General features: G+C 32.6%; 1 protein-coding gene across 2 annotated transcripts in view; it reads right to left on the bottom strand.

Annotated features, from left to right (window-relative positions):
• The window catches only part of Upf1 (Upf1 RNA helicase), an 81,423-nt gene that overhangs the window by 28,060 nt on the left and 37,435 nt on the right, over positions 1–15,928 (bottom strand). For both annotated transcript variants that reach the window (XM_069823788.1, XM_069823787.1), the window contains exons 8-12: positions 15,563–15,722; positions 14,582–14,865; positions 7,842–8,100; positions 1,453–1,666; positions 1,119–1,345 (exon numbers count right to left, since the gene is read on the bottom strand). In XM_069823788.1, coding sequence (XP_069679889.1) covers positions 1,119–1,345; positions 1,453–1,666; positions 7,842–8,100; positions 14,582–14,865; positions 15,563–15,722 — 1,144 coding nt within the window. The remainder of the gene's footprint in view (positions 1–1,118; positions 1,346–1,452; positions 1,667–7,841; positions 8,101–14,581; positions 14,866–15,562; positions 15,723–15,928) is intronic.

Below are 15,928 nucleotides of genomic sequence, written 5' to 3'. Positions count from 1 at the left end.
TTTAACACACAATTTGAAGATCGATATAAGTCAGCCAGTTCTCGCAGCGTCTTGAAGTTCATGAAATCAGGAGACTTTGGATCACAAGTTGGTGCTGCTTCACAGAAAACAGAATTTTCTTCAAACCATCTTTTCATTTCAGATATGGCATTATCAAGTGTATTATATAAACTTGCTCTCAGCAAAATCTTATCATGTTGCTCAGAATCGGAACTCTTCAGCATAGCACCACCATCAGTAATGAAATAATCTGTTACCAGAGACTGAGGGGTCGATTTTTCTTGTGCAGACACACTGATTCCGAAAAATTCTGCCATACAAACAGAACTGGAATAAAATTCTTCTAATTTTTCTTCGTTTCGAAGCTTTGAAAAGTTTTATATCATTGATTTAATGAGGCACGAACATTTACTAATGAATTTGCAAGAGTAAGAAAATCGTCTAAACATACCAAATAAAATAAGGTGCCAATTTTTTCTAGCTGATGTAACAATCCAGTAGCTTCCACAGCTTCCTTCTTTTTATCGATGCAAGACAATATTTTTAGGCCCAACCTAACACATTTAAATTGACTCTTGAAGAAATTAATGCATTTTTGACTTCTTATCTTAATTCTATCGATTGTAACTATTGCTCTGGATCCATGGTTTATTTTTAATGTTGAGTGTTTTCCCTAAAAAAAACGCAAAAATATGCAAATATTTGGGTGGGTCTGGGCCCACCTGTCCCACCCGCTGGCTACGCCACTGCATACATTGACATTTTTTAAGTTCATTATGGTTCCCCACATTCATCTACCATCTTCTCAGACTGGCAATAGTTTTTACATCAATTGTGATGAATTGTTAGTAATGGTGAATATGTGGAGTACTGTATTGTGACTAGTACTTGTTCTTTAGCTATTAAAGATGGTGGTGTTGGTGTTATGGAAGCAGACTCTTTCAAAAATTAATTTTCAGGGACACTTCTTTTAACAGGGCCAATATAATCATTTATCACAGCAAAGGAAAAAGGATAAATCAGTCCTGCAATTTTTTTTATGAGAGATGAAGATATATGATTATTGTTAAATATCTGTTTAATTAAAAGGTATTTCTAGATTATTGTAAAAAAATTACCAAGTATGCTCTTTGGCCTTCATAAGGAGTGATGACACCAATTTGTTCAGGCTTAACTCCACAGCGCAGGAAACGTGTTGTTAATTTCTCCACATTTGAGGCCTCAGTTCTGTTAAGGTAAGATGTTCCTGAGCCTGCAATTTCCTCTTGTCCTTGTGTCACATAAAAGAACATTGGCTTCTCCTGCTGTGGCCATGGGAATTCTATCTTGGTGAGTTTACGCTCCTCTGTGGAATAAAATGAAACAAAAACGAATTGAAGACATTTAAAACAATTACATTTGATTAAAACTACAGCAGAAATACCACTAAGCGTATTAATTCACAACACCAACCTGCACAAACACCATTCTGGAGAGAGCCTTCATAGAAAAAGTTTGAAGGGAAGCGAGACAATTCAGGATGCATTCGATACTGTACTTCCAATCGAAATGGACGAATTCCCAAAACAACCAATCTCTCAAACAGTGACTGTGACAAGCCAGCACGAGCAGCCTTCTTGCACATTACCACTGGCCCCAGTTGACAGTGATCACCTACCAGAATCAACTGAAAAAAATAAAGGAATTAATATAGAAACAGAAGATGATAAATAATAACTTACACATATAATGGCACACAATACATACAGTATCGTTGCTGTGCCTCCAAAATCCACTATGTGTTACAAAAAACACACTACGACTTTTAATTCCCTTGGTTTTCAAAGCTACTTTCGGTATAATTTCATCATTTTTCTTGTAATGATGGATATTTCTGAAAAATCTATTTGCATACTTACCGACTCCAAGGGAGCTATATTTAATACAATTAAATATGTACCAAACCTATACACACATAGAATTATTTCAATTCAGAAACAACTAACTAAAAAAACTCCAAAAGGATACAACATTTCAATGGATACCTAGTCATTTTGGTATACCTGGAAACGAGAAAGTCGATAATATTCCAAACAGGCAACATATTTGCAACCAAGACCTCTTCAAGTGATATCTCTATCCAGTGCTTTTGCTTCAGTAAAATCTCATTTTATAAACCTATGGATCAACAATTGGCTTTCTTCTGACAAAGAAAAAATTTTACAGTCCGCACAAAAAAACCAAATGACCTGGAAATGTACAAAACCTTTCCGAGACGTGTTCAAACATTTTTAACAAGAGCCAGAACAGGTCACATTGTCACACTATTGTACCTACACCGATTTCACCTTTCTGATAATCCTACTTGTCTGTGGTGTAATAATCATGATGAAGATCTGAAACATATTCTTCTATACTGCCCATCCATGAACCACAAAAGAAGTAAATTAAAATCATCAGTACCAGTTGCAGAAGACACAGCCATGCAGTATATATTGACTACATCCCAACTCTGGCTACTAGCAACAGGCATCTATAATGAACACTGATCAAAAAACCCTCATTTCTCATGAAAAACAAAAACTGAATAGACTACAGTGGACTTCATGTTGTCAGCAAACAGCTGGATACATTAAGAAGATTGATTGATTGTAATGATTGATATTATACCGAAAGTAGCTTTCAAAGTAAAGGGAATTAAACGTGAAAATTCTTTTTTTCTTTGTCCTGCAAAATCTTTTTAAAAACATATAGCGGATTTTGGAGGCGCAGCAACGATATACAGAAAAGGTACAAACTTCCATTGTTATGACGAGGAAAAACAATTCTGTGCAAATTTGAAGTGAAAGGTCATAAATAAGGATTAGAATTTTATGTATAAACATAATTTGAGAGTACAAACATTGCTGTCTTTCAGTATGACGGCATTTCAGCACAAATGTTTTCAGAATATAAAATTTCATAAAGGAAATAGATGCATAGTTCAAGTTTTGAGGAATATTTGATGTATCAAATAATATAAGTGCATATTTCAAAGTAAATTGTTTGCGAGTTTGTTAATTTGATATATTTATTTACTAATTCTTGTTCGTTTGCTCAACTGGCTACTTCGAGTGGAATTATGTCCATATTACACAGTGTAATATTAAATTCAAACATTTTACACGAACTTATGCTTATAGCAAAGAAATGTCGCTCTTTTGACTATTGCTACTGGAAACATCAGCATGGCAGTGGACCATCTTGTGCTTAGATAGATAGATAGATAGATAGATAGATAGATTTATTTGTTCCATAATATTCTTACATTTGCTTTACAGCATAGAATAAAGAACATGTCCAATTCTTACGTTTAACAATAAAATGCAATACGTATAAAATGCAAATATGAAATATGTACAGAATTAATACCTTAATAACAATAATATTTTATACAATGTAATATGTTTACCATTTAATATTATTATAATATTTACACAGTACTGTGAAATGTCAAGAATTCATCTACAGAATAGAAAGTGTGAGATATTAAGTAATTTTTTAGTTTTGTCTTAAATAATGACGGGTTTTGGCTATGATTCTTAATGTCTTCAGGAAGACTATTGAACAATTTTATCGCCATGTAACGTACTCCCCTTTGAAAGCATGATAAATTTGATGATGGCGTATGAAAATCATTCCTTCTGCGTGTATTTATACTATGTATGGCTGAGTTAGTTGGAAAATTTTCTTTATTACATAAGAGGAAATTTATTGTAGAGTATATGTATTGATTTGTTAAGGTTAGAATCTCTAATTTTTAAAAAAATAATCTACATGATTCTCTAGCCTTTGCTCCAACTATTATTCTAATGGCTCTTTTTTGTAATAAGAATATATTTTTACTATCTACAGAATTTCCCCAAAATATTATTCCGTAGGACATAATGGAATGAAAATAGGCAAAATATATTGTCTTTAAGATACTTCTGTTTAGAAATTGTTGTAACGACCTAATTGCGAAGCATGCTGAGCTAAGTTTGGGGGTTATTTCTTTGATATGATTTTTCCAATTTATTGTATTATTAATATGCAAACCAAGAAATTTGGTTGTTGATGTTTCTAGTAGAGTATATTGTTGATAGTTGTGTCCAATGTTTCAGAGATTAAATTTGAAGTGGCTTTAAATGAATTATGTTAGTTTTATTAATGTTTAATGCTAGTTTATTGGTTGTAAACCAGTCATAAATTTTAAGGAGAATTGTTTCTGTTTTATATTTGAATGTGACAAAGTTATTGTTTGTAATTATGATACTTGTGTCATCTGCAAATAGTATAGGATAACCTATTCCTTTTATTATGGGGCCAAGGTCATTTATAAAAATTAAAAAAAGAAGAGGCCCTAATATAGACCACTGTGGGACCCCTGTATGAATATTTCCCCATGTTGAAGTAGATTTAAAGGAGTTATTAAATGCGTTGATTTCTACTTTTTGTTTTCTGTTCAGAAGATATGACTCAAACCACTGATATGCTATGCCTTTAATACCATAGTATTCTAATTTTTGTAGTAGAATTTTATGGTTAATACAATCAAAAGCTTTGGAGAGATCACAGAATATCCCTCCTACTTGTAATTTTTTATTAATAGCTTCCAGAATTTTATCAGTTAAATTAAACGTCGCTTGCTCAGTTGATTTATTCTTTCTGAATCCAAATTGTTCCGGAATGAGAATGTTGTATCTATCAAGATGATGATATACTCTTTTATATATAACTTTTTCGAAGACCTTTGAGAAGACTGGTAGAAAGGATATGGGCCTGTAGTTTTCGGGCAAGGTTCTGTCCCCTTTCTTGAATAAAGGAATAACAACTGAATATTTCAGTCGCTCTGGAAATACACCATTAAACATTGAAAAGTTACATAAATAAGACAGGGGCTTGGCTATTATTTGTGAACTGGCTTTTAATATTTTACTAGTAATTTCATCATATCCAGAGGAATTTTTAGACTTTAATTGCTTTAGAATTGTAATTATTTCTCGTGAATTTGTTGGAAAAATTTGAATATTTGGGAAAGTTACAGGAATAGATATTTTCAAACAATCGATGGCATTATTATTATTATTCTGTGGGATGTTTAGGTTATCAGTTATTGAGAGAAAATGATTGCTGAATATGCTCGCAACTTCTGTTGCATCTGATGTTTTTCTATTATCTGTTACAAGAGTGTAACCTTGTTCTTTACTTCTACACTTTCCACTTTCTTTTTTTTATTATGTTCCAAGTTGTTTTGATTTTATTATTCGAGTTCAGAATAATTCCGTTATAGTAAAGTTCTTCGGCTTTTAAGATTACTTTGTGTAATATTTTAGAGTACTTTTTAAAGTGAGCTATTAATTTGGGGTCATTACTATTTCTACTTTGAATATAGAGAGACCTCTTAGTTTTACAAGAGATTTTTATGCCTTGTGTAATCCAATTGTTTTTAGATGTTTGAGAATTTTTGTACTTTACAGGAAAACTGGATTCAAAGATATTTAAGAATGTATTATGAAACACATTGAATTTACTATTCATATCACCATTTTCATATACTGATTCCCATGTTTCATTTTTTAGTTTAGCTTCGAAGTCCCTTAAAGATTCTTCATTTATGACCCTTAACCTAAATTTATTCGGGTGTTTTGATGCAGGAATGCTATCATTTCTTCTTATTAGTTGAGCATCGTGGTCTGAAAGACCATTTATAATGGGAACTGTGCGGTAACTATCTATCTCCCCTTATAATTATATTATCAATTGCAGAAATCGATCCTTTTTGTATTCTAGTTGGAAAATTGACTGTATGTATTAAATTGAAGGTTGCTAATAATGTGTTAAATTCTTCTTTTTTAGTGTTCTCAGTGAGATAGTCAATATTTAAGTCCCCGCAAAATATGTATTCTTGTTTTTTTTTCATGTATGTGTTGTAATGTATTTTCTAGTAGATGAAGAAAATGTTTGAAATCTCCAGAGGGCGACCTGTCTATACCTATAACTATAAGATTACCAGATTTTAATTCTAATTCTACTGCACACAGCTCTAAATCTTTTTCTCTGCTAAATTTTGAAAGGCTGATATTTTTAAAATTTATATCGTTTCGAACAAATATGCACACACCTCCGTTCTGTAGATTCTGTCTACAATAGCTATCTCCTAGTTTGTATCCTTCCAGTGAAAGTGCCGATAATTTCTGTTGTTTCATAGGATGTTCAGTGACGCATATTATATATGGGTTTATTTGTTCTATTTCTAAGAATGTTAATAACTCTGGTGACTTGTTTCTAAGGCTTTGTATGTTTTGATGAAATAAACTAAACTGACTTCCGGTATCTTTTGTTTTTGAATTTGAATTAACTCCACAGAATTTATGATTTGTATTTACTTCACTGTTCTGATTACCTGTAGGCCTATTTTCTTTTTCTAATTTATATTTTACCCTAAAAAAGGAGATGCCCTATGATGAACAGCAGGAATTATATTGGTAATCACTGGAATCCTACCCTTTATTCTATTAGCAATCAGATGCGAAAGCTTCTTCTTGCCTCTAGAATTCAAGTGTAGGCCATGAGATGTATAATCATCTCTCTTAATGCTACATACCTCTATCACATCAATATGAGAGGCATTGGGTCTGATCAAGGCACGTCCAAGTCGTGCTTAAATTTACCGACTACAGAAACAACATAAATTTCTGCTTTGCAATAGCCCTGGTGTGGTAATGTTTAATAAAATGTTGTGAGAGAAGAGTCTTTGAAAACAAACTGGGAAAGTTGGCCTTATCTGGTTGGTAAATCAGTTGGTGAAAGAACAAGTTGTTAACCAGTGGTGGTCAAGTAATATTCTGCAATACATGCAATAAGCAGGTGAGTTTGAAACATGTAATTTCCTATGCAACAAATACTAATCCCATATCTCGTATATTTTATGCCACAGAGAAGATTTTAACATATAATATTGTCTTTATCTTTATTTCGGTTAAAATGCGAGTAGAAGTCACAAGCAGTGCAGCATATCAAAACGGTATCACAGATGTTATAAGGAGAGTGAAGTTGGGTTAGAAACAAAGTACATCCCATTTTACAAAATGTGTCCAGAGACATCATGTCATGTGTACAAGACTTTTTCAGTCTTTAAATTCATGTTAAATGACAGAAGATTGAGACTCCCAGAAGAGAATATGGCGAAAATGTATCACTTATTTTAAATTCAATCTTAAAGAAATTATTTTTGTTTTTTAAGATAATATTTATACGAATATTTGGCATGTTTTAGAACATAAAATTCTCATCCCCTATTCATAAACATTTTTTAAGTATACTTAAGTTTATGAACTTAAATTCATGTACGGCGTTGGTTATTGGTGAGAAGATGGATTGATGACAAATAAATAAATAAATACAAATAATGTATTCTTTACAAATGATCACCTTTCAGCACTTTCTGATGTTTATATGGGGAGGCAGGGAGGAGAGAGGACAGTAAGACATCAAATTGAATGGAAAAATATTTCTTGACCTACATTCATTATAAACTTTTTATTAAGTATTAATATGGCAGCTTTTTAAGCTTGGCAAAGCATGTGGGGAATGATTGGTACTTACAGAATTTCTGAACTCCGGAAACATTCACTAGTGACAAAAGATTTGAACTTTTTTTTAGTATGTTTACAAGCTATTTTCACATCCGTACACAGCGTACACAATGAACAGAAAATGATCTGTACCGTTTCGAGAAAGAGCACAGAATGTGCTTCAGGTGAGATTATTATGCCTGAGATAAATGACATGCATAGTCAGACTCATTAATCATTATCATTTCTAATATACTTTTATATTACCTGCTTGGCACCCAAAACAACAGGAACCATACATTCCGGTTCAGTAGCTTGCATGCTCTCATCAATAAGAATTGAATGGAATTTCAAACGCTGCAGACGAGGATCTCCAGCACCAACACAAGTACAACATATTACATCAGCAGCTTCCAGAAGTTCTTTTTCTGCAGCTTTCTTTAGCATACGATATCGTTTTTCATCCACAGAAGAAAGTTCACCCGTCTCATCTTTCAGCTGCTGCAATTTCTGGAGTTCAGTATTGCTGTAAAGAAAATAATATTAACATACATGTACCTTGTCCTGTAACATTTATCTCAAGAGACAACAGGTACTAGTGCTTAAAAATAATTACTTGTCATGCTGTCTTAAACAGTATCTGGCCTGTGTTTAAAAACTGTATGTATGCATTTACACTGCAAATGGGCAAACACCCTGTGGCAGAGGTAACTTAATTACACACAATAATTACAATTAATTAAAATAGTGAAAATAATCTAACAAGTGGACCTAATTTTCCAACACGCATGCACACACACATAACTATGACATGCACATTGGCACTGATATTCTTTCACTACTTCACTTCACTCTCATCTCACTCACTGGACTGGCACTGACACATTTCATTGACATTATAGAACACATTTCACTGACGCTATAAATTATCACTGATCGATACTTATTTACTGCCACTGTAAACAATAACTTTACTGATATAACACTTCAAATAAAACAAACAATGATACCTTTATTGTTCTGTAGAAATCATACTTACAAACTATATTCACCGAAAATTGCTAGTTTAAGACCTTCTTCCAAGCTATTTTAAACTAATTTACAGTTCAAACCAAAGGAATAACTCGTCAGGCTTAATAAATATATGTCACCTTAAGTAATGTAACAAATCTTCTGTAATATTTACACATTATGCACAACTTTTTTAAAGTTATTTTTGAATCTCCTTATGGAAGAATAGCCCTCAAAGACTACTGCAGATAGGTCATTCCAATCATTTACAGTTCGATTTAAAAATGAGAATATATACACATCCGTTCTTTGTTTCCTACATTTGATTTTAAAATCATTATCATTCCTACCACAGTACATTGGCTTCTCTAATTAAGCCGTTATGTTTACCCATGCTTTTTGACCTATATTATATGCTCTATACAATTATGTTATTCTAGTTTTTCTATATCTATTTTCCTAAGTTTCCCATTTAAGTTCTGTTATATCATTCCTTTGTCCTCTTTTACCTTTAATAAATTTAGCTGCCCTATGCTAGATTCTTTCTTAGGACTTGAATCTGATATATTCTATAGGGATCTCAACATGTAGTTCCGTATTCCATTAACGGTCACACTAACATTTAGATATGCCATTTTCCTCGATTTGGGGCTAGCCTTTTTCATGATTCTTTCAATAAAATGAAGTGTCCTCCATGCTTTTCCCATAACATTATCAACCTACTCTTCCCAAGAAAGTTTGGAGTTCAAATATACTAAGTATTTACAATTTTTTCTTTCTTTTCTTTTTAGTTGGGACATTCGCTTTATGGTTGGGAAAAACTTCGAAAAAACCCAACCAGGTAATCAATCCAAGCACCTCAGCTATGCTGATGGCTATTTAAAACATTGTTCTTGCGGAATTACACCACTATTGAATTCGTAATTTAGACTGGTTGCCTCTCGAGTTTTACAAAATGTTATAGATTTACTTTTACAACCATTTATCTTCATCCTGTGCATTAAAGCCAGTTATAAATATTGTATTAAAGTCCATTTGAATAGCATTCACATATGAACTATTTCTAATTTTTCTATAGATAATGCAGTCGTCTGCAAATAGTCTCACCTTGGACATAATATTTTAGCATAAGTCATTTACATATATTATAAAGAGTAATGGCCCCAGAACACTACCTTGTGGTACCCCTGAACTTACATTTCCAATTTTTGATAATTCGTGACCTACTCTAATTCTCTGAGTTCTACCTTTTAAGAATTCTTGGATCCAAAGCACCACTCTTTTATCCATTCCACCTACTTAATTTATGTATTAATTTGTTATGTGGCACCAGATCAAATGCTTTCGAAAAATCAATCACAACTGTATTGATTCTTCCGCCTCTATCTATCTCTTCAGCTAGATCCCGAACCAAAGACGAAATTTGACTATCACATGAGAAACCTTCCCTAAAACTATGCTGGTGGTACTGATAATATATTAATTCTCAATATGAAGCAATTTTTATGTTGAAAGAGGGGCATAGCAATATATCTAAGTCTATTCATTTCAGAGAGAATTTCAACATTTGTCTTAGAAAAACAAAAATCACGGACAGAATGACTAGCTCTTTTGTCTGATTCTAATAAAAACGTTTCATCATAATCGGTCAAAAGAATATAGAGGCACTTAATGTGTGATATTAAGCCAGGAACAGGTTGGGCTGGACATTAATGCTATCTTTGACTAAAATCAGTCTCACAATCCTTAATGCTATATAGATTTGTCAATTGAGATCTGTATTTTGCAAGTAATTACAGGGTCCGGCAAAAAGATGACGTTTTTTTGAAATGAGACAACACAATTGTATTTTAATGTAAGTTGGTTTTTATTCTTTTATCGAAAAGAGGTCTGTTACAGTCTAAGTGAATCATTCTCGGTCCATCTTTTTTTTTTGGACAGCTCAAAGATCTCTTCCCCTGAGGACAGTACTGAAGCATGGCTTTTGGATATAGTCACTTGGACTGCAAAAGAAATGAGGATATCATGCAAGAACTTCAATTACAACCAGTCTCACAGTTTATAAACAAGTACCTTGTACTACATAAGATGTGAAAAGGACAATGATTCACACTGAGAAAGGTATTTTAGGTGCAGTGACATAGCCACTATATAGAATTAATATAAATGTACATGACAGGGACTAAATGTAAATGCATGCTGCAATGTACACTTTTAATAGAAAAAGATACCTATTTCAATACTACAGTGCAATCATATAAACTTTATAATTTTAATGTGTTATAATTTCTCTTTGGGAGTTAGTATAAATAATAATATGGGTTATTCCACGAAACTGCGGCATTTTCACGAAAAATAAAAATCTCACGAATCTCTGCTTGTTACATGTCATTTTTTTCGTTATGATCCGAATTTTTTGAATCTGTTAACATTCATTGTGTAACAACACGTATGTGGGAGAAAAAGCACCAAGAAGTCTGTGGTTTAAGAGCGCGAAATTATCTACTAAAAATCACATATTTGAATGCACATTTAAGGCAAATAAATCATTATTTCTGTATGTTAAATGCAATTAATAATGAAGTGCGGACCTTTGTTAATAATTACAATGCATAGAAACCATAATAAAATGATTATTTCGTGCTTGATTGCAATTACTACAAAGAAAGGTTCAGAGTTCATGTGTCACGCTCAAATGGACATTTGTTTATATTTCTTCAAAACCATTTAATTTTTTCATGTTTCATAAATGTAAAAGTGAGAAACATCACATAACAATCACTTCTTATATGGAAAACATTTTGATTTATGTACGTATTCTACAGAAAAACACGTGACACACGTAACACAATGACTGTGACACACGAACAAAAATGTTATGTTCGTGTGTTACTAAAGTTTATCCTAAAATCCAGTTAAAATTTTTGTTGTTATTGGAAGTCTTTACGTCTAAACATAATTAGTAGTGGAATTTCAAATACTTATTGTTGATTTAGATAATTGTGTGCGCGCACACGCACCTGTGCGTTTTTTTTTCAATGTATATAAACTGTAAGTTAAACACTCTTGAAAATATGTGTTCCATAACTGTTGTAAGGGGGAAAGGAACTGGCCACGCTATCCCATTATCTCCTGGCCTAGTTGCCTCATAAGTGGTGCCTTCTTGGTATCACTTGTAAGGTTCACACCTGTCTTTGGACAGACTAAACAACAACTGTTGTAAAAATATAGTGTGTAGGCCTAAAATTAGCATAAAACAATTTATGCCTACAGTTCGTATAAAATATTTATTATTTTTTTTAATTCCTTGAATTAAAAACTTAAAAATTGTTATATGTTAATTTATTTCATATAAAAAACAAGCTTATGCAGTACATTTACATCGTAAATACGTATCCACCATACTAGGCCTATATATAAATAAATTGGTGTAATTAAGTTATTTGCACATTAGGTAAACGGTACTAAATTTCTGATATTAATTTAAAATCGTTTTATTTAATAACATTAATTTTTACCCTTGGTATCATTTAGAAATTCTAAAAGTTAGGCCTTTTTAAATCTCTATTAGTTTTTCTATTGATATAAATATTAATACATTTTGAACATTTTTTTATAGTATTTTCAAGAATTTAAGTTGGGCTGATTACTTGGTTGGGTTTTTTCCGAGGTTTTCTCCAACCATAAGGCGAATGTCAGGTAATCTATGGCGAATTCTCGGCCTCATCTCGCCAAATACCATTTCGTTATCACCAATCCCACTGACACTAAATAATCTAGTGGTTGATACAGTGTTGTTAAATGACCAAGTAAAAAAAGACGTCAAATATAGGCTACATGTGAAGTTACAAAATCTTGTGGTGGCGAAGAATTTAAAGTGTCTGTGATGTCCAACGAAGGGAAGTACTACAAATGGCTGACATATTGGTATATTCGTCACATGACATTACATAAGGAAATATCACCACATATGGTTGTAAACAACCGTGGATACTTTAAATTTAAAAGTGTATTTTAGTGTAATCTAGTGTTGTTTTGTATAATAAGAACTGTAGGCATAGTGTATAAATCTTCCACAAGAACTGATGTATTTATAGTGCATTTAAAACAATTAATAACCAACATGACAGAAATGTTTGTGTGTCACGTTCGTGTGTCACAACATATTTGCAATATTTTATTTCTTAATGGCACTGTTAATTTTTTTTAAGTTCGTGATTTAGCAGTTACATGTACTACACAAGTGTCTTAATTGTTTGGAAAACAACTGAATGCATTTATGTCATTTGGCACAATAATATGAACATTTCCCATTTTGGTAATAAATCTAGTGGCAAGAAAATGTTCGTGTGTCACACCATACAATATTTAATATTTTTTGCATTATTAATTATTCCTTTTCATTAAGAATTTTTGTTTATATTTAGGAATGCTTATGTTAAAAGACAATAATGTTTTTTTCATGAATTACTAAGTATTTAATTAAATATCCTTTGAAGATCATAGTTAGGTACTTAAAAAATGTTACGTGTATCACTATGGAATGACCCAATAATAATAATCTGTGGCACTACAGCCTGTGAAGGGCCTAGACCGACCAACCGGCTGCTGGCCTCACGCCCACATGCCGAAGCAGATGTGGACGATCATCCAACCAGATTGGAGGTATCATGTGGTTAGCACGATGATCCCCCCCAGCCGTTATAGCTGGTATTCGCAACCGGATTTTGCTACCTATCGTAGCTCCCCAAGTGCATCACGATGCTAGGTTGGCACTGGTCCCATACACTGGCCGAAATTTCACGAGAAAAAGTTAGTATAAACTTTAAATTGAAAATTATGATCTCTCTAATTCTGGGAGAATTTATATTGGTATCCCTGTCATCCATTGTTGATATTGATATTGACTATTATTGCAGAACGTATGTAATGATTAGTTTGCCGTAATATCGCAAACATACAGTACTTACTTTGACATTGTGTTTTGGCATAACACACTTGCTTTTGCAAGTCTGGTTTCTTCATTTTTGCTCCACATGTACTCCTACGCTCGCAAACGCGATTTCTTTGCAGCTCTCTGGTGTGTGTCACATGCATAACCTGTCTTCTGGCTTAATCAGCACAACAATTTCTTTGATGAGTTCAGTAAACATTTTCGAACATTGTCCACACATGCAGAGCAGGTCTATGTTTTCCACTTTTGCTAAGAAGCGAGCCACTTGTCTCTAGTTTTGTCACTTCGACAAAATTGCTGACTTGGTTGAAACACTGCACACACTGAATTCTGTTCGAAATATCTACTGCGTTTTAACCAGGGAATTTGTTACGCAGCACACTTTTAACACAATAACATGCTGTCGAAGTGAGTACTGCATGTTTATGATATTATGGCAAACTAATCACTACATACATTCTGCAATAATAGCCAATATCAATATCAACAATGGACGACAATAGTGCCAATATGAATTCCCCAGAAGCACAGATATCATATTAAATTTCAAGTTTACACTAATTCCCAAAAAGAAATTATAACTGATTAAAATGGTAAAGGTTTATATGGATCACACTGTATTATCTTACTGAATTATGAATACAGAGGTATTACAGATCCATTAAAAATAAATCATTAGTTTAATATACTTAATGTGGCAATACTTGCAATGTTCAAAATATGAATGACAAATCTGGACACTAATGTAAATTGGTATACCCTCGTAAGAAAAGAAACCATTAAAAAATCTAACATTACATATATTACTCTGAAGCTACTGCAATGGCAAAGGGAATGTCAAGTGAAAAGTAGAATATCATTTAAATATTGGTTTACCTATAGCAGATAATGGTGACAATAATAAAAATGACAGTAACAATGAAAAACAGCATTCTGATCAGGAAACAATTTTATACCACATATTCACCATCATAAATGATGATAAAGAATCATAAATTATATTTTAGTTTCACACATAAAATAGGTAATAAGAAATACTCACCAATCCATATTGCGTATCTGATTATGAAGAGCAAGAAATGAAACAGGGGATTCTATGGCTTCACGGGATTTTGCACAAAGGCGCACAACTTTCAGTCCTGTTCGATGTATTTTCTCAGTCAACTGATCAACAGCTATATTCGATGGAGCACATACAAGGACAGAACCACCACTCTGCTTCACCAAATGGTAAACAATCGTAGCTGACGTTACAGTTTTCCCTGTTCCTGGAGGGCCTTGAATTAGTGAAAGTGGTCTCTGCACTGCATGCTTTACTGCATATACCTACAATATAAATATACATAAAATATTAAATATTTATATTTGAATATGGATTGATATTTTATGAAGATACTCTTTATTAAGACAATAAGATAATTTTTATCTTAATTTTAAGTACTATGCATTAATTCATTTTAGCTGTCCAAACAAAAGGTGAACTGAAAATTCATCACTGGATCTGGAAAATTATAATACCATATTTTATCGCATAAACTGCTGTAATTGTAAACAAAATACTGTAAACTGGGGTTACTTTGAACACAGAGGAAACTTTGACCATTTTTTCAGAAAATCATATTTAGGTTTCTACATGCTGCACTTGTTATAGATGGAGGTAAATTTGGTATGAGAATGATTTTATAAGTTTCCTCTGTGTTCAAAGTAACCCCAGTTTACGGTATATAGATAGAATTTATTAGTCATTAGTATTACTGTATAATATTGCTTTCTAACACATTTATTGGTGGTTATAGCCATAAGTTGTTATTTAGTCAATTGTCCGAAGAAAAGTTTGAACCTGGTAAGTGACACCAGTAAGACATCACTCATGAGGCAACTAAAACTGGAGATAATGGGGTAGGGTGACTAGTTCCTTTCTCCATAGCCATAAGTAAGTACATGAAATAACATTCAGTTTATAGGAATATTTTGTTTATATCTAATACTCTACTACAAGAGAATGTAGCTCCTTTATTCTTACCTGAGAACGGTTCAGATCAGGAAGATTTGGTGCTGAGAAGTGTTTGGGTAAATGACAACGAAACAAGACTTCCTCTACTTCGTGACCAAGCAGTCTATGATAAATATATCCTGATACAGACGAATCATCAACAGCAAACTTCCTTAAGGCCAACTGCATTCTGTATTAAACATCAGGAAGAAAATTAATTCTTAACTAATCTTAGTATAAAATATTACTGAACAGATATATACTCTATTTACATCAATCTTCATATCATTTTTTTTAATTCCAACACATACATCATTTTACAGAATGTAAATGACTACAGAGGTCCTTAAACTAAAATACATGAAATATATGTTGAGGTAGAGCATTTCAGTGGAG

Source organism: Periplaneta americana, chromosome 4 (genome assembly GCF_040183065.1).
Source record: "Periplaneta americana isolate PAMFEO1 chromosome 4, P.americana_PAMFEO1_priV1, whole genome shotgun sequence".
In the NCBI taxonomy this organism is placed as follows: Eukaryota; Metazoa; Arthropoda; class Insecta; order Blattodea; family Blattidae; genus Periplaneta; species Periplaneta americana.
The sequence above is the reverse complement of the archived record's forward strand: the minus strand, read 5'-3'. Positions and strand labels throughout refer to the sequence as shown.